Here is a 22,852-nt window from a genome sequence, read left to right on the forward strand (position 1 = left end):
ATCTCAAAGAGAGCTGAGTAGCCAAGGGCTTCCTTCTGGCTGTACTCCCAGCAGCTATGGGAAAAGTCCACATTCCTGAGAGGAAACCCTAGAAGTCCATCATAATGTCCACAATGAGCAAAGAATACTTGTAGGTGAACATAAACATTAACTTTATAAATTAAAACAATATTGTCTAATTTGTGTGGTTAGAATAAAAATAGAGCCAACAATCCGAGACAACCATAGCTTTATGAGTCTGGAAGAGATGGACTGGAATTAATGCATTCTAAGATCTGCGTTATATGGTAGAATAATATACAGCAATGAAAATGAATACTATACAACTTCATGTACCAACATAAATACCAAGATACTTTAAATGAAAAAAAGTATGACTCTGTTGATACAAAGTTTAAAAACCATCAACAGTAAACAATATAGATGTATGATAAAACTTAACAGGCATTAGAATGAGTGGCACAAAGTTTAAAGAAGGAGATCGGAAAAGGCACACAGAGGGTTTCCACAGAACAGGGTAGCATTCTGTTTCTTAAGTTAGGTGTGGATACACAGAAATTTGTTTTATTATAATTCCTTAAACCACATATATTTTATTTATATATATATGTGTGTGTGTGTATGTATGTATATGTATTACATATGTGGTAAATTATTTGAAAAGCAAACCGTTAAGGTATTAAGAAGGAAGAAAACTGCTGATATTGATGATTAGTAGACACATGCTAAAATTATCTCCTAAATTAGTAGTCAGCTGTCCTGATCTGGATCTACTCAAGTCCACTGAGATTTAATAAGACATTAACTATCATTGATTATATGATTGAGTCACTTCTGTTTGATGTCTCCATTTTGCCCTCAATCAGGGAATGGGATTTCATAAGTCTTTATACGCATTTCAGATGTGCAGTGAATGATGAAATTTGAAGTTTGAAAATGATTCTAAATTGTGCAGCAAGATTTTAATAGATAAATTCGATATGTAGAGTAAATATTTAATAACAACATCTACATCAGTAAGTATAGAAGTTATTTTTATTTTCTTCCAAATCTGTTTAATTCGTGAAAATCATAGAAGGAAGCTTTGAATTCAGTACGAAGATTGAGAACTCTGTCTTTCTGGAGATATCACGCAGAGCCTAGATGACCTATTAAAAGATATAGTGAGAATAAGTTTGTATTGAAATGAAGGGTTAGAATAGATGGCCTCTAAGATCCTTCTGGACTTTAGTAAGATTACATGATTTTGTATTTAATTCAGTGTTTCTTTTTCTCTGACCATGAGGAAAATTAGGTAAAAATTTACCTGCTTCAGTGATTAAAAGGGCTCTCTTACAATCAACCAAATAAGACCAAAAAAAAAAAAAAAAGAAAGCTCAGAATGACAAAAGAGGCTATTTTAGAGTCTTCAGATTTGAAAACTTTCTAAACTAGATGATTGGAATGCTAATGAATTAAATGGGTTAGATTCAGAAATTGATGTATCCAGAATTACTCTTGGAAATCCCTTTGGAAGCCAGTACATTTGAGTTCAACAGTCAATCTTAGAGAGTTAAATTATGTGGGTGGCTTGTTTTAAAAGCTTTGCTGTATTTTAAAATATATATTTTCTCTTTGAACCCTAGAGGCACTCTTTTTATAGAGAGGTGCTCAGACAATGAGACATATATGAACTTATGATCAACTGAGAAAACATAAGATTCATACCACCCATGTAATGCTCATTCCAGGGCATATGCTCATTGCAAATCAGGCAGAATTATTCATACTGTTTATACAGCAAATAGGCATTTTTCTTTTTTTTGAGATTATGTTATTATAGTTGAATTTGTGACAATTAAGTTCATAAAGCTACAACTCCACAGTATATGATTTTGTATTTACGTTAAAAGTTTCACCTGGATATTTACCTAATGGTTTTAAATCTGAATAAGAATGATGCTATACTATATAATTTCTGTATTCTGTACAGATAATGGATTCTGAGTTAATGCACAGTATAGTAGGAAGCTATCTTACACCTCCGGAAAGAGTGTTTGTTCCACCATTCACCCAGAATGATGAATTATCTCAGAATCACCACTCTGGGAACTTTGAAGCTACCTCTTCTAAAATGCTTCACAGTCCAAATAGCCAAGGTAATATTAATATAAAATCTCACTTAAAATTAGGGGAATGGCACAAAGTATGTTATATAAAACTTTTCATTTTTATGTGAAAATAATATAGTTGTGTTTTTAACTGACCTTAAACTAACTTTCTCTTAAAAGCTTCTGTAAACTTAGACAAATTATTTAACATTTTTTTTATTATGGCTTCAGCTATAAGGTGACATATATTATAAAATATGACATTTATTATCAAAATGCCATTAGAAAACAGAAAAACTCTTTGAAGAATAAAAAGTCAAATTTGGAGTCCTTCCAAACTAAATGATTACAATGTTAGTGAATTAAGCAGAGTTGTGTCTTATTTAAAGATTAAATTTAGAAATTGCATATATCCAAAATTACTTTAAAATCCCTCATGAAGCCAGTGCATTGGAGTAACTACAAAATACAAACACTGTCACTTTTAAAGTATAAATTTAGAAGGTCCTTAAAACTGAATTAGGAAAATATTTATGATTCAGGCATATCTTAAAATTACTTTCTGAAATGCTGAGTATCAGTTTGTTTTTTAATATTCTCTGATAATGGTTGCCATTTATAAATAGACTAGCCGTATAGAGTAAAACAACCACAAGAAACAATCCAAACCAATGAGCTAGCCACAGGTACCATATAAAGAGAAATAAATATAATTTCTTTATCTTACTTGTAAAAAAACAAATGATAATCTCTAGCAAACATCTTCCTAATTGGATATATAGAAAGTATGTATTCTAAAAGACAACACAACTGTATGAATATAACATAGGATTTATTTGTATTCCATTCATCTCTAGTTTTATAGTTTGAAGTTATAGCTGAATAGAAAGTATAAGATAATATAACTGAACTTATCTGCATTATGAAGATCTTAACATAGCTAAAAAAACAATCTTAGTAGTTCACATGTACTACTTATAATCCTTCAAGCCTGGTAACAGGTAAACCACTAGGTTATAATTTTTTTCCAGTGGAAGAAACTGTTCTTCCTCCTATGTCCTGAGTATTAACACTATATCTTGGACAAAAGAATAATAAATGTTTGTGGTTTGATTAAAACTGAACACATCAGGAACTGAGAAAAACCTTTAACTTTAGACCTAAATTCCCATGTTAGTGTATACTGTATTTTAATTTTCTTTATCCATACTCAGATTCTTATGCCTCCTAGACTGTACATTATCTTTAAGTCTTTGATCATTAGCTTTCTCAAACCTAGAAAATCACTAAGTACAATCATAAATACATTGTTTTTACAATATATGTTAGAGAAAATTTGTTCCTTTTTAGACTTTTAGTTATTATTTTCCATTTGTAAGAGGAATATATATTACACATTTTTCTGGCTCACTAACAAAAATGTACTGCTTTCTTTTATGTGATTGTAAGCATTCAAAAATTCTCATTTATGCCATCAAGCAAATTTTTTTTCAACAGCTCTTATTTTAGCCTTAAAAACTCTTCAGGAAAAGATTCATCGTTTAGAGTTAGAGAGAACGCAAGCTGAAGATAACCTCAACATTCTTTCCAAAGAAGCAGCACAATATAAAAAGTCCTTGGAAAATGAAACAAATGAGAGAAATCTGGTACACGAGGAACTGATAAAGCAGAAAAAAGGTAAGAAAAGTCAATAGTTCTTAGAAACAAAAAGTTACTAAAGTTTACAATTTGAAATTAGTAAGCCCAGTCTAAGCAGATCTACTCAAATGTATTTGTTCTTGTATATACATTTAAATTCTGAAGCATTGTTCTCAGACATTTTTATGTTTGCAGGAAATGGATATAACTTTGAACTTATTTCTATTATATCTGTTTTATCCCAGTTCATATATTTTTGAGAGTAAAAGAAAATTAAGTTTTTAGACAAGTTGTATTTAGAAATTAGGATATTTTCAGAATTCCAACAAAATCCAGTTTAACCTATATATAATTGGAATACTTTATAGTTTCAGTTAACATGATTTTAAAATTTGAAAATGTAAGGCAACGCTAGTAATTAAGCAATATAAAAACCATAAAATGAATAATAAAGAATTTTATTTAACTTGAGAGGTTAACTAAATGAAATGGATATGTAGGTGGAGGTTCTGTGGAAATTATGAAAAAGACACCTGGAGGTTTTGGAGATTTAGAACATAAGTACTTTATATAATTTCACATCAAAACATATGGCTGTGTTTTTATAACATGATACTGACCCTCAAAAACAGGCTCAGGTTTGTGTTTCAACTTATGAATAGGATGAAGAAATGAGGAGAAAAATAATATTTTTTCTGAAGTAATGGGACAAAGGAAGAAGAAAGAGCTAAGGAAAGTAAGAAATTAAAGGTTTATAAAGAAGTTGTTTACACCTTGTGAATTTAACTGTGTTATCATAGTCCAGAGCAGAGGAAAATGGAAATGGTAGAATACATATATCTGAGTTTCCTGAAAGAGAAGGAATGCATTGATAGAGGACCTTGGGTCCTCTGTTTTTCCAGTTAATGTCATTTCTCAGGAACAGCTAGGATTTTTATCATCCCACAAGTCACTGATATCTTCCCCTTTCAGATGTATGCCTTCTGGGTCTTTTGGAGGAGATCAGCCAGTTATATATAATTAATGAAATATTCACAAAATGGTTGTTTATAACTCTGGGAGAGTCAGTACATCCAGCTAAAGAAGGCTTGAACTTTTAATTATTGACTGAATTCATATAATATATTTCTTATGATAACCAAATCTCTGGTCTATGTGATAATCAACTAATTTACTTTTTATTACTGTTTCTTTTTCATAGATATAAGCATACAATTAAGCTCAGCTCAGTCTCGCTGTACTCTCTTAGAGAAACAACTAGAATATACAAAGAGAATGGTTCTCAATGTAGAGCGAGAGAAGAATATGATCCTAGAACAACAGGTGAACATATTTTCTATAAGGAATATAATATAATTGAATATGTTTTTGAAGAATGTTTAATATCTGTATGGTGCCATGGCACTAGATTTATTGAGGTAATCATTTTACAATTTATACAAAGTTCGAATGACTATGTTGTGCACCTGAAACTAATACAACATTGTATGTTAATTATACCTCAGTAAAAAAAGTAAGATGTCAACTAGACGACACAAATTAAATACACAATAAAAGCCCGTAAATTTGCCCCAGGGGAAAAGAATATTTAATGTTATGGGAAAACTGTTCTATTATAATCTTAAGTAAAATAAGATATAAAGATGTATACAGGAAATTTCCACTTAGAGTGATGCAGACTAGGTCATTTGGACCAACCTTTCTATAGAGGAAAACAAGAAAAACTGTACAGAATATTAAAAAGACAGAATAGAAAGAGGAAAAAGAAAAAAAATACAGAAAGGCACTGGAGAATTAAAAAGTTGATGAAAAATCACCAATTCAATAATCTGTGTGTAGAAGTAATTCCAGGGAGGTAGGCCTGATATTTGAGGCTCCTTCTGAGGGGTAATTCCAGAACCATCCATTGAGAGGCTAAATAATGTTTTTAACAGCCATCCTTTTTGGGGCTAAGGAAATTAAAGTTAGAATCCAGGGCCTATAAAGAATAGGAATCCTAATAAATCCTGTGTAGAGTGCTTCGAAAGGGTGAACAGTAGGGAAAAAAACCCCCCAACAGATTACAACTCTGCTCTGGGTTATCAAAGTAACTCAGAAAATCTTGGTCCCTGAAATTAGATTAAAGTGATCCTGGATTGTTAATATTCCCAGGTACCTCAAATTATTTCTACAAACATTTCTTTGACACAGTGAGAAACTTTCAATCAAAGATAACTAGACAGAAGGAGATAAGACACTAAGAACAAGACACAGCATACTTAATAGACTATGTATATAAATATTTTCACAAGTTAGCTCCAGCTATGTATGGCCCTAACAGACACAGACTTTAAAATAATTATGCTTGCTATAATCAAAGAGATAAAAGGCAGAATTGAAATTTTCAGCAGAACATTGGAGAGCATAAAACGTTAGAACAGATATGAAAAAGAACCAAAAAAAATTATAGCACTGAAAAATATAATAACTGAAATGTAGAACTCAGTGGGTGAATCCAACAGCAGATAGTGAAGAGATAATTAGTGAACTGGAAGGTGAAAACATCTAGAACAATAAAGAAACAAAACGAAAGTAGTTTCAAAAAAGAGTGAGAGGAATAAGTTTAGAATGAAAATGTCAAAATTTACATGGAAAAATAAGGGTCTAAGAATAGCCAAACTATTCTGAAGAAGGAGGTCAGGCCTTGCTCTACTATATGTAATTGAAGGTCCAAAAGGAAAGGAGAAGAGGGTATGGGACAGAAGTAGTTTAAAGAGATAATGGCATAGAATTTTCCAAAACTGATTAGAAAAAGATTACACCATGGATTCAGGAAGCCCTATAAAACTAAAACAGGATAAATAAAATATCTAGACGCCTCAGAATAAAATAAATAACGAGGCAAGAAAAAAATCTTAAAACCTTCCTGGTGAGGGGTGGGGAGTGGGTTACTTTCAAAGGGACAGTAAAGTGACAGCTGCCTTCTCAACTAAAATTACTGAATCCGGAAGACAATACACTGATATACTTATGATATAAAAGAAAGTAACTGCCAATTGAGAATCATGACTGGGAATAATATCCTTTAGAAATAAAGGTGTAATCATGACATTTTAAGACCAACAAAGACTGACATAATTTGTTACTAGGAAATTCATCCTAAAGGAAATACTAAAGGACATTATTCAGATAAAAAGAAAGTTATTTTAGATGGAAGGTCAGAGATTCAGGAAGGAATGAAGAGCATTAAAGATGGTCAATAGATGGGTAAATGAATATTTATTGAATTAATAATAATGTTCTATCTGGTTTAAATGCATATAAATGATTAAAATTAGTTAAAGTAATAGCTTATAAATTAGGAAGGGATAAATGTAGTTTAAAGTGTTCTAAGGACTTTGCATTGTCTTGGAAATGGGTTAAAGTACCATTAATATGGGATTTTAATTGGTTAAGTATTTAGTAGGTTTCTCAGAGAACTAGAAAGGCTGATTCTAAAATTTGTGTGGAAAAGCAAGGGTCCAAGAATAGCTGGACTATTCTGAAGAAGAATAAAGTAAGGCCTTCCTCTACTACTATATATTGGAACAAACTATAATGTTAAAATTAACATGATATTTGTATGGATAAAGGATAGCATAAAGGAGTAGAATGTAGGCAGAAACAGACCCACTTGTATGGCAACTGAGTATACCACAAGGGTACCATTGTAGATCATTGGGGAAAAGATAGACTTCAATAAATGTTTCTGGAAAAATTTGTTATCCATATGCAGGGGAGAAAAAAATGAAATTGGATTCCTACCTCATACCATATACAAAAATCAGTTCCAGATGAATTAAAGATAGAAACATATAAGGCAAAACTTTGAAATTTTTAGAAGCAAATGCAGAACAATGTTTATATGACCTCAGGGTAGAGAAGGATTTCTTAAAACACAACAAAATAATGAAAAAAGGACAAAGTTGCAATGAAATATTTTTCAGGAAAAAAGGAATCACAAATGGACATACATCTATAGAAAAGATGATCAATCTCATTAGTAACCTAGAAAATATAAATTGAAAACACAGTAAGATACTACTTCACATCTACCAGGTTGGAAAAAATTTAAAGGTCTGACAATTCTGTGTGTAAATTAGAATACAATGCCAGAAGAGCAGCCAGTTTATCTTGTAAAGTTCACCATGCACATTCCCAATAACCTAGAAATTTCTATCCTAGCTAAATATTGTAGACGAATGACTTACAACAGTTTTTAAAATATTTTATTGACATATAATTTATATAGTGAAATGTATATACAGTTCAGTGATTATTGATAAACGTATATATTCATGTAATCTACAGCCCTGTCAAATAATAGAACATTTTCATCAGAAATTATTTCATATCTTTTCCAGGTTATCCTCTGTTCTTTCCCTACCTCCCAACAAGACAACTACTACTATGAATTATTTTACCTTAGATTAATTTTGCCTTTCCTAGAACTTTATATAAATTGAATCATAGAAAATCTACTCTCTTGTATCTGGTTCTTTTTTTTAGCATAAAGTTTTTGAGATTCATCCATGTTGTACATATCAGTAGTACATGGGTAAATGTGTAGTAGTAGAATTGCTGAGCCACAGGGTAGACATATGTTTAACTTTAAAAGAAACAACAAAACTGTTTTCTAGAATATTTTCTCCTAGAAGCTTTTTATCTTCATTTTTCCATTTACCCATCATCTACCTGGAATTAATTTTTGTGTGGTAAGATAAAATGTTCAAGATTAAAATTTCTGTCATGTGGATTTCCATTTGTTCCAGCACTATTTGTTAAAAGACTTCCCTTTCACCCCTTGAATTGTTTGGTATCTTTGTCAACAGTCAAATGACTGTATAGATAAGGTCTATATCTGAGACTCTGTCTTATCTATTGTGATTGCTGTAGATCCCTTGCACTTCTATTTAAATTTTATAATCAGTGTGCCATTTTCTGCCAATAAGTCTGCAGGGATTTTGACTGGGATCTTGTTAAATTTATACAGGGTGGGGGAAAAAGTAGATTTACAGTTGTGAGTACACATAACATAGAGTTTATTTGCGTATTATTATTTATTATTGTGTTATTTTTCCAAAGGAACAACTACAAATCTACTTTTGCCCCGCGCTGTATACGATTGGGGAGGGGGGATGGAATTGACAGGCCCAAAACATTGACTCTCCCCAATAAATTCAATAAAAATTTTAAAAATAAAAATTTTTTAAAGATAAAGAAAATACTGACTCTTTGAATCAATGAACATGGTATATATATACTTCTTTATTTAGTTCAGGCTTCTTTACTTTCTCTTCCCAGTGGTTTGTAATTTTAATGAGAAATCTTGCACATCTTTTGTTTAAATGTATCTCTAAGAATTTTATGTTTTCTAAAGAACAGTATTGTTTTTTCCTACTTTTCTATTACTAGTATATAAAATATATTCATTTTGTGTGACTCTGTATCTTGTGGCTTTGCTAGGTTTATTTATTGCAGTAGTTTTCATATTTTCTAAGGATTTTCTGATATACTTTTGTGACTGTGTTCATGAGGGATTTTGCTTAGTAATTTTCTTTTAATGTCTGGCTTTGGTGTCATGGTTTTGCCGACCTCATAAAATTAGATGGAAAAGATTCCTCCTCCTTCTGTTTTCTGAGAGACCTTCTATAGGACTAGTGTTATTTCTTAAATGTTTGCTAGCTTCTATCAAATTTAAATTCTGTCTGGGACTGGCGTTTTCTTTGTGAGATATTTTTAAATTATGAATTTAATTTATTTAACAGATACAAGGCTACTGAGATTTTATGTTTCTTGTGTCTTTAGTGCTATTACCTCTTTTATTCCTGATATTAATTTTGTATTTTTACTTTTTAAAATTATTAATTCAGTGTCTCAGTTTATCAATTTTATTGATCTTTTACAAAGAACAATTTTTACTTTTAAAATTTTGTTTCATTTCCATTTCATTATTTCCTTTCTTCGGCTTACATAAGATTTAATTTGCTCTTTTTTCCCTAGGTTTATATGTTGGAAACTTAGATTATTGATTTTAAAACCTTTTTGTTTCTCTTTAAATAATATATTTTCTAGGAAAGCTACCATTTCCCTTTAAACAGTGTTTTACCAGCATCCCCAAAATTTTGATGTTTTCTATTTTTATTGTCATTCAGTTAAAAATATTTTCTAACTTCTCTAGAGATTTCTTTTAAAATTGAATTGACACCTTCTCTTCCTCCTGGTCCCCCTTCTCCTTGTCCTTCATTTTAGTAGCTGCTCTAAGGATTAAAATATGTATTCTTAACTTACCACAGTCTGCCATGAATTAATATTAAAACACTTTACATGTAATATAAGATCCTTACAATAGTATACTTCCACTTATCCCCCTTGGCTTCACAGTTTTCATACATTTTATTTCTATACATGTTCTAAGCCACAATACACTGTTATTATTTCTGCTTTAAATGGTTAAATTTGGTTCCTGGACCTGAATTTAACCTGCTTCCATGTATGTGGGTGGGGTAGGTTACAAGGGTGTCCGAGGATTCAACTCAGTTTCAACACTACCCGGAGGCAGCGTCAGGTTCCGCAGGTTAAAGGTTCAGTCCTGAAAGATGTGCTGCCCGTACTCCCCAGTCTTCAGATTCCAGTCACAAATTCAGATTGTTACGCAAACTTCTGACTGACTTGGTATAAATCAGAGGTTCTCTTGACCCTTCATGGGATCAATTAATTTGCCAGCATGAATCTCAGAACTCAGAAGAATATTTTACTTACTACATATTCCTGGTTTGTTATAAAATGATGTAACTCAGGGACAGCCAAATGGAAGAGATGCATAGGGCAAGGCACGGAGAAGAGGCATGGAGTTTCCATGCCCGAGCCAGTCACCACCACTCTCCCTGGATCTGGATCAGCTGTTCAACCTGGAAGCACTTTAAACCCCCTCCTGTTAAGTTTTTGTGGGGGTATCATTACATAGACATGGCTGATTAAATCACTGGCCACTGGCATTTGTTTCAACTTCCAGCCTCTCTTCCTTCCCTGGAAAGGAGAGGGTTCCTACTGAAAGTTCCGACCCTGTAATCGCATGATTGGGTCTCCTGGTGACCAGCCTCCATCCAAAAGTCATCTTAGTAACATAACAAAAGATACCTTTACTGCTCTCAGCACTGGAAATTCCAAGAGTTTTGGGAGCTGTGAGCCAGGAACTGGATGAAAACCAAGTATCTTACAAATTGCCTTATCATAACGATCGATTATCCTTTAAAGGAAATTAAGAAACAAGAAAATATGTATTTACCCACATTTTTACCTTTTGCAGTCCTTTTCATTTGTATAGATTTGATTTTCCATCTGGTATCATTTTTGTTCAGTCTGAAATACTTCCTTTATAACAAGTATGGGAAATTCTTTTAGTATACATTTATCAGAAAAGGTCTTTGTTTTACCACCAGTGGTGAAGGATATTTTCATTGGCTATAGAATTCTAGATTTTAGTACATTAAAGATACTTTCTCAGTTGTCTTCTGGCTTTCATAGTTTTCAATGGTAATTATCTTTATTTTTCTATGCATAATGTGACATTTCTCAGGTTACTTTTAAGATTTTCTCTTTATCATTGGTTTTCAACAGTTTGATGATGTGGTTTTCTATTTATTCTGCTTGAGTTTGTTTGTCTTGGGATTCTTCAATCTGTCAATATTTTTCATCAAATTTGGAACACTTTTGGCCATTATTCTTCAAATAATCACTCTTGTTTGATGTCCCTCTCCTCTCCTTCTGTGATTCCAACTGAATGTTAGACCATAGGTCACCAATACTGTTTATTGATTGTTTTAGTTTTTTAAAATATTTTATTGTTTATTCTATTGTCCCAGTTTTTCCTTCTTTGCTCCCCTTCATCCAGCCCACTCCCCACTTCCATAGTCAATCCCTATGCCATTGTCCATGTCCACCGGTCTTCATATGTGTTCTTTGACTAATCCCTTCACCTTCTTTCAATCAGTCCTGGCCTCTCCCCTCCCCTCTTACAGTTGTCAGTCTATTCTATGATTCTATGTCTCTAGTTCTATTTTGTTTATTAGTTTATTTTATCCATTAGATTCCTCTTAAAAGTGAGATCATACAATATTTGTCTTTCACCGACTGGCTTATTTCACTTAGCATAAGTCTTTAGTTCCATTGGTGCTGTTGCAGAAGGTAGGAATTCCTTCTTTCTTTCTACTCTATAGTATTCCATTGTGTAGTGCAGCAGTTTTTTTATCCACTCATCTACTGATAGGAACTTAGACTGTTTCTGAACCTTGGCTATTGTAAATAGTGCTGCTATGAACAGGGGGGTGCATAATTTCTTTTGAACCGTTGTTTCAGGAGTCTTTGGGTATATCTCCAGCAGTGGAATTGCTGGCTCAAAAGGCAGTTCCATTTTAGCTTTTTGAAGAAATTCCATACTGTTTTCCACTGTGGCTGCACCAGTCTGCATTGCCGTCAGCAGTGCACTAGGGTCCCTTTTCTCCACCACCTTGCCAACACTTGTCATTTTCTGATTTATTGATGATAGTCATTTTGATAGGTGTGAGGTGATATCTCATTGTGGTTTTAATTTGCATCTCTCTGATAGCTAGTGATGTTGAGCATTTTTTCATATGTCTTTTGGCCATCTGTATGTCCTCCTTGAAAAAGTATCTATTCAGGTCCTTTGCTCTCTCTCTTTTTTTTTTTTTTTGTATTGTTTGTCTTCCTGGGGTTGAGTCATATATGCTCTTTATATATTTTGGAGATTAAACACTTGCCTAAGGAAAGAAATTGAGGGAGATACAAATAAATAGAAACATATACCATGTTTATTGGAAGAATAACATCATTAAAATGTCCATACTACCCAAAGCAATCTATAGATTCAGTGCAATTCCTGTGAAGATACCAATGGCATATTTCACAGAACTAGAACAAATATTCAAAAAAATTTATATGGAACCTAAAAAGACCCTGAATATCCTCAGCAATCTTGAGAAAAAAAGAACAAAGTTGGAGGGATCACAATACCTGATACCAAACTATACTACAAGGCCACTGTAATCAAAACAGTCTAGTACTGGCATAATAATAGATACATAGATCAATAGAACAGAATAGAGAGCCCAGAAATAAACCCACATTTTAATAGTCAATTAATATTTGACAAAGGAGGTAAGAGCATACAATGATCAGTCTCCTTAATAAATGGTGTTGGGAGAACTGGACTGGTACATGCAAAAAAAGAAACTAGACCACCGTCTTACACCATAAACCAGAATAAATCCAAAATGCGTAAGAGATTTAAGTATAAGTTGTGATAACATAAAAATCTTAGCAGAAAACGTAGGCAGTAAAATTTCAGATACCTTGTGTAGCAATATTTTTGCTGATATATCCCTAAGGCAAGGGAGATTTAAAAAAAAAAGAAACAAATGGACATCAAATTAAAAGCTTCTGCATAGCTAAAGAAACCATCCCAATTGCATGGGAGAACACATTTGCCAACAACACATTGGACTAGAGTTTTTTGCTTTTTAACAGACTTTATTTTTCAGAGCAGTTTTAAGTTTATAGAAAATTGAGTACATAGTACAGAGAGTTCTCATACACCCCTTTCCCCTTACAGTTGCCTTTCTTATTAACATCTTGCCTTAGTGTGGTAATAAATAACATTACAAAACAGTACCCTGTACCCAGGTTTGCATATATATGTATAACTTTTCTCTATGTTCTCTATATGCTTTATTTCTCTGATAGCTGCTTTTCTGTGTTGTAGAGAGAGGGTAAGTCAATGAGTAGGTTTAGTCACCCTGGGTACAACACTTCATTGAATTCAGGTTTCACTGATGATGTTTCCTTAGTTGAAATGGTATATAAAGATACACAGAAGCATTCATTCCATTGGTTTGATATAGCACAACTTTTTTGCACATTGTATTTCTTCTTTAAAAATATTTTTCTTGGCTTTTGCTCATAAGCACCTAAAGTAGGTACATATATGTACATGTTTCATATAACATACTTATATTGTGCTTTGAGTTCTCAGAAATTGTATTCTTGAGCCACTGGCAACACTTACCAAATTCAGGTTTGTTTTTATCCTTTCCAGGCCCAGCTTCAAAGGGAAAAGGAACAAGATCAGATGAAGCTTCAAGCAAAACTTGAAAAGCTTGATGTCTTAGAAAAAGAATGTTTTAAACTTACAACAACTCAGAAAACTGCTGAGGTAAGCTTCCATTTATTTTTTGAAGTGGTGATGCCAGGAATAAGTCTTTAGTATTAGGCATAATTGGCTTTGTATGTGAATATACAGTAAATCTTAGATTTATAAAACAACTTTTATTAATCCAGATATGAATTCCAGCCTATGGAGGTGAAAAGTTAATATATTCTGTCACAGCATGAATGAGCTTGCCTGTTGATGTGAAATAATAATGTCAGCTTCTTCTGAGATGGCAAAACATTTTCATTTCAGATAATTTATCTAAAGGGTATGGAGAATCTTGTCTTTCAACACTTGCAGTTAAGCCTACACTAGATCCTGGCCTGAAATGCTCTCTCCTTTTTCCACCCAAATTCTATTCATTCCATATGACTTTCTCCAGGTTCTGCTTCCTCTGGGAAGCTGTCCTTGAGTTTTCCAACACTCAGGAAACTCTTCCTTTGAAATAATACTGTCCTCCTATTCTGAACCACACGAAGAATATACGATGGAGTGCTTATACGTACAAGTATATACATGGTCTGGGTCAAATCACATTCATTTCTCTTTTGTTTGTTCCTTGTTTATTACTTTTGATTTCCTACATATAATGTAAGCTCTTAAATAACAAGAACCATATCTTATATTTATAATGTCTTCCTTCCTCCAACAACTGTGTACACGACAGACATTTATTGTGATTTGTCTGTGTTTTTAATGAAACATTGAGGCCCAAAACTATAATTGTTTGACCTAGACCTTTAATACATCCTCCCAAAGTTTTGCTGCTAAAAGTGAATAATGCCTATGCATGTACATTCTTTACTTTCCCTTTGTTCTTCTTACATGTAATAGCAGGTAAAGGAGCATAGGAAGAGAGCCAAGAAAAACCTTAGCGTCTTTTGCCATTCCTTTTCCTTACTTTCTGCTTTAATTGCCACACCATTAATAATCAAGACTCCAAAGACTCTATTTGGAAAAGGAACAAAGGGTATTTGGCTCTAGTTATTTTATTCTCTTGCAGGACAAGATTAAACATTTAGAGGAAAAACTAAAGGAAGAAGAACATCAGCGTAAGCTATTTCAAGACAAAGCTTCTGAGGTAAGTAGAGCACTATATCGTGTATCACAGTAAAACACAGGTATTTTAATATATTTTCTTAACTGAAGTCTATATTCTAGACTCTAATTTCTGCCTCCTAGCCTTGTTTTTTATTTTTATGCGATAATAATAAAATTCCCAATAAGTCATCCAGTACATTCAAGTACTTGAATGCATTACCAAGAGATCTTTTGGTGTTTTGAAATTTTGACATTACATCTATATCTATATCAACTCCTGGTTATAGATTGTTTTTCAGTTTGGTTAATATAAAATAATTCATTCTCTTATAAACAAAATGACTAATTACCAATAGATTTAGTGACTTTCATACTAAATACATAAAATAGTATTTTGGCTTTTCTTTTTTCAAAAAGCATTTTTATCTTTATAAACTGAGACCTGATATTTTGTTGTAAAAATCAGTGTTATAAGGTTTTGTCTTAAATATTGTAGCTTCAAACTGGACTTGAAATCAATAGAATTTTAATGTCTTCAGTATCAAATCCAAAACAATCTAAAGAAAAGAAGAAATCTTCAAAGGTATGCAAACACTTTATTTTTATTTACTAATACTTATTTATTCACTCTTTTAACATTTCTACCTATCCATTTCTAGAAAGAATTTGAAGAGACTTATAATAAAAGACATGCAATACTACTATGAAATGAAGATAAAAATATGAATCAAGTGATGGTTTGGGGGGTTAGGACAGAAAATTTCATAAAACCTAAAAAACAGTTGAGCACAAAACCTAGTTGGGTTTGCTTGGCAAAGAAAGCAAATAGGACCATAAAATGGGCAGTCTATATGTCTTTGTGAAATAGCAATAAACATTCCAGTATTTCTAGAAAGACATTTTTCTAGTACTAAACTCTCAGAGTAATGTATTACTGTATATTGTAAAAGAGGTACTTAAGCAATACAATAGATGCAGCCAACACAGTAGATCCTGGCATCAGTTTTATGCAATAGATGCACAATATAGTATTAAATTATAGATCTGTGAAGTAATTTCTCTAGAGAATTTATTATTATTTGTTCTTTTTATGCTCATATCCTTTGGTATTGCCTAAAAATAAGAATTGGGAAGTTAGTGCTTGTATAGATTGACCAATATTTTAGTTAGATCAGTTGATATTTTGGATAAATTGTGTTAAACCTTCTTTAATATCTGTAATGGTAAAAAATGTTAATGCTTTTTAATTTTATGATTCTGAAATTTTAGTTTTGATGACCATTATTACTGTTTGTTCAATATACAGGTAATGAGTGTTTCTATGTGCCATTTGCTGTGGGAGCAGAAACAGTTTTTGAGAATTCTGGCCACTGCCATAGGCACACACTATGGATTCAATAATGGAGAGAACTTCATACTTAACTTTGGCTACTCTTGAATTGCATAAATAAGACTTACTGTGCAATAGTCTGGCTGTATTTTTCATAATTTTTTTTCTTTCAGAGAATTTGCAAATTATAATAATGAAAAACATTTTCCCAGTGAAACTTTATTTTTATTTTTTTTGTTTAATTTCTTCCTCAAATACTCGATCTGTATCTTGTTTGTAAAGTGAGATAGAAGCTGCAAAGCCAAGTAGAAAATCACTATAAATAATTTGCCAGTGGAAAAAATAATGAAATATTTTTAATTTATGTTTTATGACATCTTTTGATGAGTTAGTGGAAATTTTTTTAACATTTTTCCAGTCAGTATAAAAGTCACAAAGGTAGAGGGAGAAAAAAGGTAAAAGAAATGAAGGAAAGAAAAAGTAGCTCCTAGAAGAGAAGAAAAATACTAATTAACAGCAAAATCACTTTATAAAAGTAGTTAGTTCAAAACCCAAATTCATAGGGCCCATGAAAAATAATGCTTCCCTTTAAAAGAATGGCGGGAGCAACATTGCTGAAGGTTGAATCAAATGTTAAGGGACATGTGTGTAAGTCCTGCTCATCTCACTAGCACTTTTTCCATATCCAGAGCATAGTTCATTCAACTCATGCATCTTGAGTTACATCTAGACCGGTACCCCTAGAAGGTAAAGAGATAAATAGGACAGGAATTTATAGAAGCAGAAAAATATACAAATATTAGAGAAAAATAAAAACTTAACAGTGGTGTAAACCAAGTGTTGTGATTCTGTACAAAGAATATGTGAAGTGATCATACAACAAACAGCATTAAAGGCAGCCTTGGAAAATTAATAGGTATTGATAGAAATGAGAAGTATTTAATGGTCTGAGGACATAGTTGGTTTTTCCACAAACTCATAGATAATTGTCCAGTACTGAGGGTGAGACGGTGTCATGGTGAGAGTTAAAATTGAAAATATAACTTGAGATGAAATTATGGCTGACCTTCAGTGCCATGTTAAGAATTTTAACTTTTATTCTATAAGCAATTAGGAAACATTGAAGGCTTTTGAGATGAGTAAAGATGTGATTAGAGCTGTACTTCTAGATGATAACTGCAGCAGTGTGAGAAGGTGAGCTTGGGAGTCAGACTGAATATCATTAGCAGTGATGGAAAACCTTCCTATGAAGTTTTCATTCTTTTCTTAAAAGGTTAGATTGTAATCAACCAGGGATCTCATTCAGTGTGGCGACTAGAAGAATTAACTTAAAATTCTTTTGTCCTTAGTTATAACTGCTTGAAATAGCCTTATACCAGGCCATTATTTTTCATTGCTTTAAATTCCTATTATTAAGATACAGAGCTTGAATGATTGATTATCCAAGGTCACCACGCAACTCTTAAGTGAATAAGAACTGACTCAAAACTGTTGTGATTTATCTACCTCTAAGTCATTTTTTTTCTTTAATTCTCTTTCTTAAAAAAAAACAAAAACCGAATGCTTATAATATTTAAGATATTTAAGTTTCCATTTAGAATTGGGGATTTTTTTTCATTATGGAATATGGTCATTTTGTTGATTATGTTCTCTTACTGAAGTGTTAACTAAAGTGACTAATTTACCCCAGTTTCCCTGAGACTTTCCTTGTGTTCTGTGAACTCCCTCATCATGGGCAAATTGAGAAGAATGGTCACCCTGGTTCAATCCCTCCAACAAAATAGTGAAATAATGTAAATTATTCATAAAAATTTACAAATGTAGTTTAGCAGTGTGTTTTTTAAAATGTTTTGTGAAAGAGTATATATAACAAAATATCTACTTGAAAGATTACAATGAAATTAACACTGGTGTACTCACCACCCAGCTTAAGAAATAGAACATTTACCAGCACTATTAAAGCTGTAAACCAAAATTAATTTTAGATTGTAATAAAGGATAAAAAGTGTTTATTTGAGCAAAAAGGAGCTGCAGCCTGGGAGGCACACAGATTCAGGTAGCAAACTAAACTGTGTGCCATAGAGACAAAAGGAGAGGCTGTCCTTTATAGCAAAAGCTCCTGCCCACATTTGCAATTCGGCTCATTTCATGTAAATGAGGTATCCAAATCGTGCAGTTCTGATTGGAGAGGGCAGTTCTCAGTCTGTTGGTAGAAAGGTGAAACCAGGGTTCCCTTAGTGTTTGAATTATCAGTGGTCCCCAACCTTTCTGCTGCTTACCTTCTGCTGTGGAGGGGTGACAAGGCACAGGCAGGAGGCGGAGCTCAGGCCAGCTTTGCTCTGCCTGGTTCCTAACAGGCCTCAGGGTTGGTCCTGTACTGGAGGGTTGCTGACCCCTGAATTAAACAGCATAAACAAGCGGGGTGTAGTGTGGGAAATGAGAGTTCCGTCAGTGGTTCTTTCTGAAATACAGAGTATGTGAGAAGCCCATCAGCAGATGGCTGCTAGACATTTATTATTATTATTATTATTTTTTTTTATATAACATTCTTTAATTTACATAAAGGCCTAGAAAACACAAATTAATCTATAGTAACAGAAAACACATCAGTGGTTACCTGGAAGGAGAGTTGCAGGGGGATGGGAAGAAGGGGTTACAATGGGCATGAGGAAACTTTTGGGGTGATGGGAATGATCACTGTTTTTATGGTGGCAGTGGTTTCACAGGTATGGATATTAAAACTTATACTGTACATTTCAGAGATGTGCAGCTTATTGTATGGAAATTATACTTCAATAAAGCTGTAAGAAATAACACCATGGTAGGTTCTATGAAAGAACTAGAAATTTCCTTCTAACATCTCCAGTACCTCATACTCTGTATATGCAAATGGAACTCCTCTTCTAATCTGCGTCCAATTTGCTCTTGCTCCTGATGTGTTCTCTAATGGTTAGGGGCACAACGATCCACCCAGAACCCAGAAACCTAAGAGCCATCCTGGATTTTTGCTCTTCTTCCACAAACCACCAATTAGAAATTAATCTCCAGCCTAGTTTAGGTCATAATTCTCTCACAACTAAACTATTATGATAGTCTCCTAACTGGATCACGAGTGTCCAGTCTTATTGCCCTACCCCCATACCCATCCCCCTTTTTTATTTTTTAATTGTATTTATTTATTTTTTTAATGTCAAAATCCATGATAAAATATTTAAAAAGTTAAATCCATTATAAAGTCTCAGCAATTAAAACGACATGACACCAGCACAGAAATAATCAAGTAGATCAATGAAATAAAATGAGCTTCTAGAAACAAACGTATATCTCTGTTTAACAATGTAATATATGATTAAAATAGATATTTCAAATGAATGGGGAAAATAAGTCTTATTCAACAAATAAGGTTCATGGACCACTATTACTTGAAATAAAACAAATATAAAGCCCTATTTCACACATTATACAAATAATATTCAGGTGGCTTAAAAATCAGTACGTAAAACCACAGGAGTTTTAGGAGAAAATACAAAATAATATTATTCTTACCCTGAAGTAACATATTCAAACCCAGAAGCTATAAAGTAAAATATTGACAATATGACTGCATTAAACATTTAAGACTATATAGTAATATACCTATAAAAAAGTTAAAGGACAAGTAATAGAATAGGAGAGTATTTGCAACACATCTAAAAAAGGATTAATAGTTTTTGTTCTTTTTTTAAGGGAAAACTTTCTACAAACATTTAATCAACGAATGGAAAAAGAATACCAAAAAGTCATTTAAAGCTTTTTTTTTAAAACAATAGAAATAGGCAAGAAATAGACACAAACAGGTTTAGTTTCAACAAATAAATAAAGTAACAAAATAGCATATCATTGTCACAATCAGATTAATAAGTATTAAAAATATTGGTAATATCAAGTATTGGTGACTGTGAAAGGAACTGGGTATTCATAGACTCTTTTTCTTCATCTTCTTAAAGCAGTCCCTTTAGCATATCTTGCAATACTGGTTTAGCAAAAGTGTATTCTTTTAGTCTTCTTTTGTCTGGGAAACTGCTTATTTCGCCTTCCATTTGAATCGAGAGCCTTGCTGGGTAGAGCAGTTTTGGTTGCAGGCTTTTGCTTTTCATGACTTGGAATATTTCTTGCCATTCCCTTCTGGCTTGTAACGTTTTTCTTGAGAAGTCAGCCGCTAGATGTACTGGGGCTCCCTTATATGGTACTACCTGTTTCTCCCTTGCTTGCTTTAGGATTCTCTGTTTGTCTTTGATATTTGCCATTTTAATGATGATGTGTCTTGGAGTGGGCCTCATCTGCTTCCTCTTGAATGGGACCCTGTGCTTCCTGGACTTGTGTGACTTTTTCTCTCCTCCAGTTAGGAAAGTTTTCCATCATTACTTTTTCAAACAGGTTCTCTATTCCTTCCTCATCCTCTTCTTCTGGTAGCTCTATTATACAGATATTACTATGTTTCAGGTTGTCCCGCATTTCCCTAAATGCCCCTTCATTATTTTTGAGTCTTTTTTCATTTTCTTGCTCTTTCTGGGAGCTTTATTTTACCTTGTCATCCAGCTCACTGATTCGATCCTCTACCTCATCTAGCCTGCTTTTGATTCCTTCTGCTGTGTTCTTCAATTCAGAAATTGTATGCTTCATTTCCTCTTGTGTCTTGATAGTTTCTATGTCCTTTTTCATGCTGACATAGTTTGCAGTAAATCCCTCATAGTTTCCCTGTAGTTTTTTTGTAGTTCTCTTTGAGCTCACTGAGCTCATTGAACCTCTTAAGAACCGTTGTTTTGAACTCAATATCTGATAGTTGACTTGCCTCTATTTCATTTAGTTCTGTTTCAGGGGATTCCTCCTTTCCCTTCGACTAGGGGGTGTTTCTTTGTCTCCAATTTTTTGTGAGACTCTTCTTTTTTGCTTCTCCTTCTTAAATCAATCTATCTTGATTTCCTGACTTTGTGGTGTGAAGTTGTATGGTAGGAGACTGCTGCTTTTACTTTCTGGATCTGCCCCTGATGATGTCAGATGTTGATGCTGTCTGACCTTAGGCAGTCTGTTTGATATTTCCAGGAATCTACTGTCTGTGGTTGTCTCCTTCAGCTGTTAATCTAGTCACTGTGCACTCAGCAGGTCGGCTTAGACACCACTGACCCAGGGCAGAGTCCCTCCTGGGGGGCGGGGTTATTGGGTCCTCTCACACTGCTGCCACTTAGGGGAGTGGTCTGCCTGAGCCAGATGGCTGCTGCACTATGGGGGAGGAGTCAGCACTGGGATCCTGCCACATACTGTCTCCTTTCTCTCCCCAAAGCCTCAATCTCAAGTCTCTCCTCAGGTGTCTCTAAACCACTCTGCACCCCCTTTAGCCAGAGATCTACTATCTGTAGCTGCCACTCTGTACTCAGCAGTCAGGCTTTAGCAGTACCAGGCCAAGGCCAAGTCCCTCCTGGCATCAGGGCTATTGTGTCCTCTCATACTATTGCTGCTCAGGGAAGTGGTCTGCCTGAGCAAGAAGGCTGCTGCCGTATGGGGGATGAGTCAGCACTGGGATCCCACCAGCTACTCTCTCATTTCTCTCCCCAAACCCTCCTTCCCCAGTCTCCTCAAGCAACTCCAGCCCACTCTCCCCTGCTTTTTCTGGAGACCAAGATAAGTGGCTGCAAATAAAAATTTACGTGTTGGCTCTTTAAATGTCTCTTTGAATCTCCAGCTGCCTGTCTCCAGCAGAGAGCGACCCTGCCACTTTTCATAGCTGGCTGTTCTCTGTGTACTTTTTGGGCTCTGGTGCTGTAGGCTGGAGATCCCTGCTTATGGTTTAGACCCTGCTCCTCTCAGGGGGATCTGACTGGCTGTTTCAATATCCTTCTGGTGCTACCACCTGTGGGTGCCCCGCCCACCTTCTCGTGTTTCTACCACACTCTTTACCCGTGAGGTTGTGCTAAAGCTGATTCTTCTGTCTGTCTGAGGTTATAAGGCTCTTCTCTCGCTGTTGTTCAGTTATTCGTTCCAGGTGATTTCTCCACAATTTAGTTGTAATTCCATATTTGTCCTGGGAGAAAGTCAGTGTGACTTCCACTCACTCCTCCACCATTTTGATTCCTCTAGAGTTTTATTATTTATAAAGTTTGGGCTCTCAGTTAACTGTAGGGAATCTGTCTCAGCAGATGAATTTCTTCTTGGGGTTTACGTCAAATTAATCTTTCTTTTCAGGGTCCACCAAGACCAGCATATTCCCCTCCTAAATTGTATCCTCTATCCCCACTTCCCAGGACTAACCACAATTCTGATTTTGTGTTTATCATTTACTGGCTTTTTAAAAAATAAATCACTATGTCAAATAGGTATTTAAAAAAATATATTGTTTTTATTTTTTAATTCTATTTTATTGATTATGCTATTACAGTTGTCCTGATTTTTTCCCCCCATTGGCCCCCTCCATCCAGCACCCGTCACTCCCTCAGGCAGTCCATCCACCTTTGTTTATGTCCATGGGTCATG

At 33.9% G+C, this 22,852-nt stretch overlaps 1 protein-coding gene across 1 annotated transcript in view; it reads left to right on the forward strand.

Moving 5' to 3' along the window:
• The first annotated feature begins 920 nt into the window (after positions 1–920).
• CEP57L1 (centrosomal protein 57 like 1) overlaps positions 921–22,852 on the forward strand; it is a 29,406-nt gene continuing 7,474 nt past the window's right edge. The window contains exons 1-7 of the mRNA XM_054569808.1: positions 921–1,016; positions 1,973–2,138; positions 3,588–3,767; positions 4,930–5,051; positions 13,861–13,977; positions 14,978–15,055; positions 15,512–15,598. Coding sequence (XP_054425783.1) covers positions 1,976–2,138; positions 3,588–3,767; positions 4,930–5,051; positions 13,861–13,977; positions 14,978–15,055; positions 15,512–15,598 — 747 coding nt within the window. The 5' untranslated portion in view covers positions 921–1,016; positions 1,973–1,975. The remainder of the gene's footprint in view (positions 1,017–1,972; positions 2,139–3,587; positions 3,768–4,929; positions 5,052–13,860; positions 13,978–14,977; positions 15,056–15,511; positions 15,599–22,852) is intronic.

The sequence above is a fragment of the Pteronotus mesoamericanus genome, unplaced genomic scaffold, assembly GCF_021234165.1.
Source record: "Pteronotus mesoamericanus isolate MK-2021 breed Mesoamerican mustached bat unplaced genomic scaffold, CSHL_Meso_final contig_20, whole genome shotgun sequence".
Taxonomy (NCBI): Eukaryota; Metazoa; Chordata; class Mammalia; order Chiroptera; family Mormoopidae; genus Pteronotus; species Pteronotus mesoamericanus.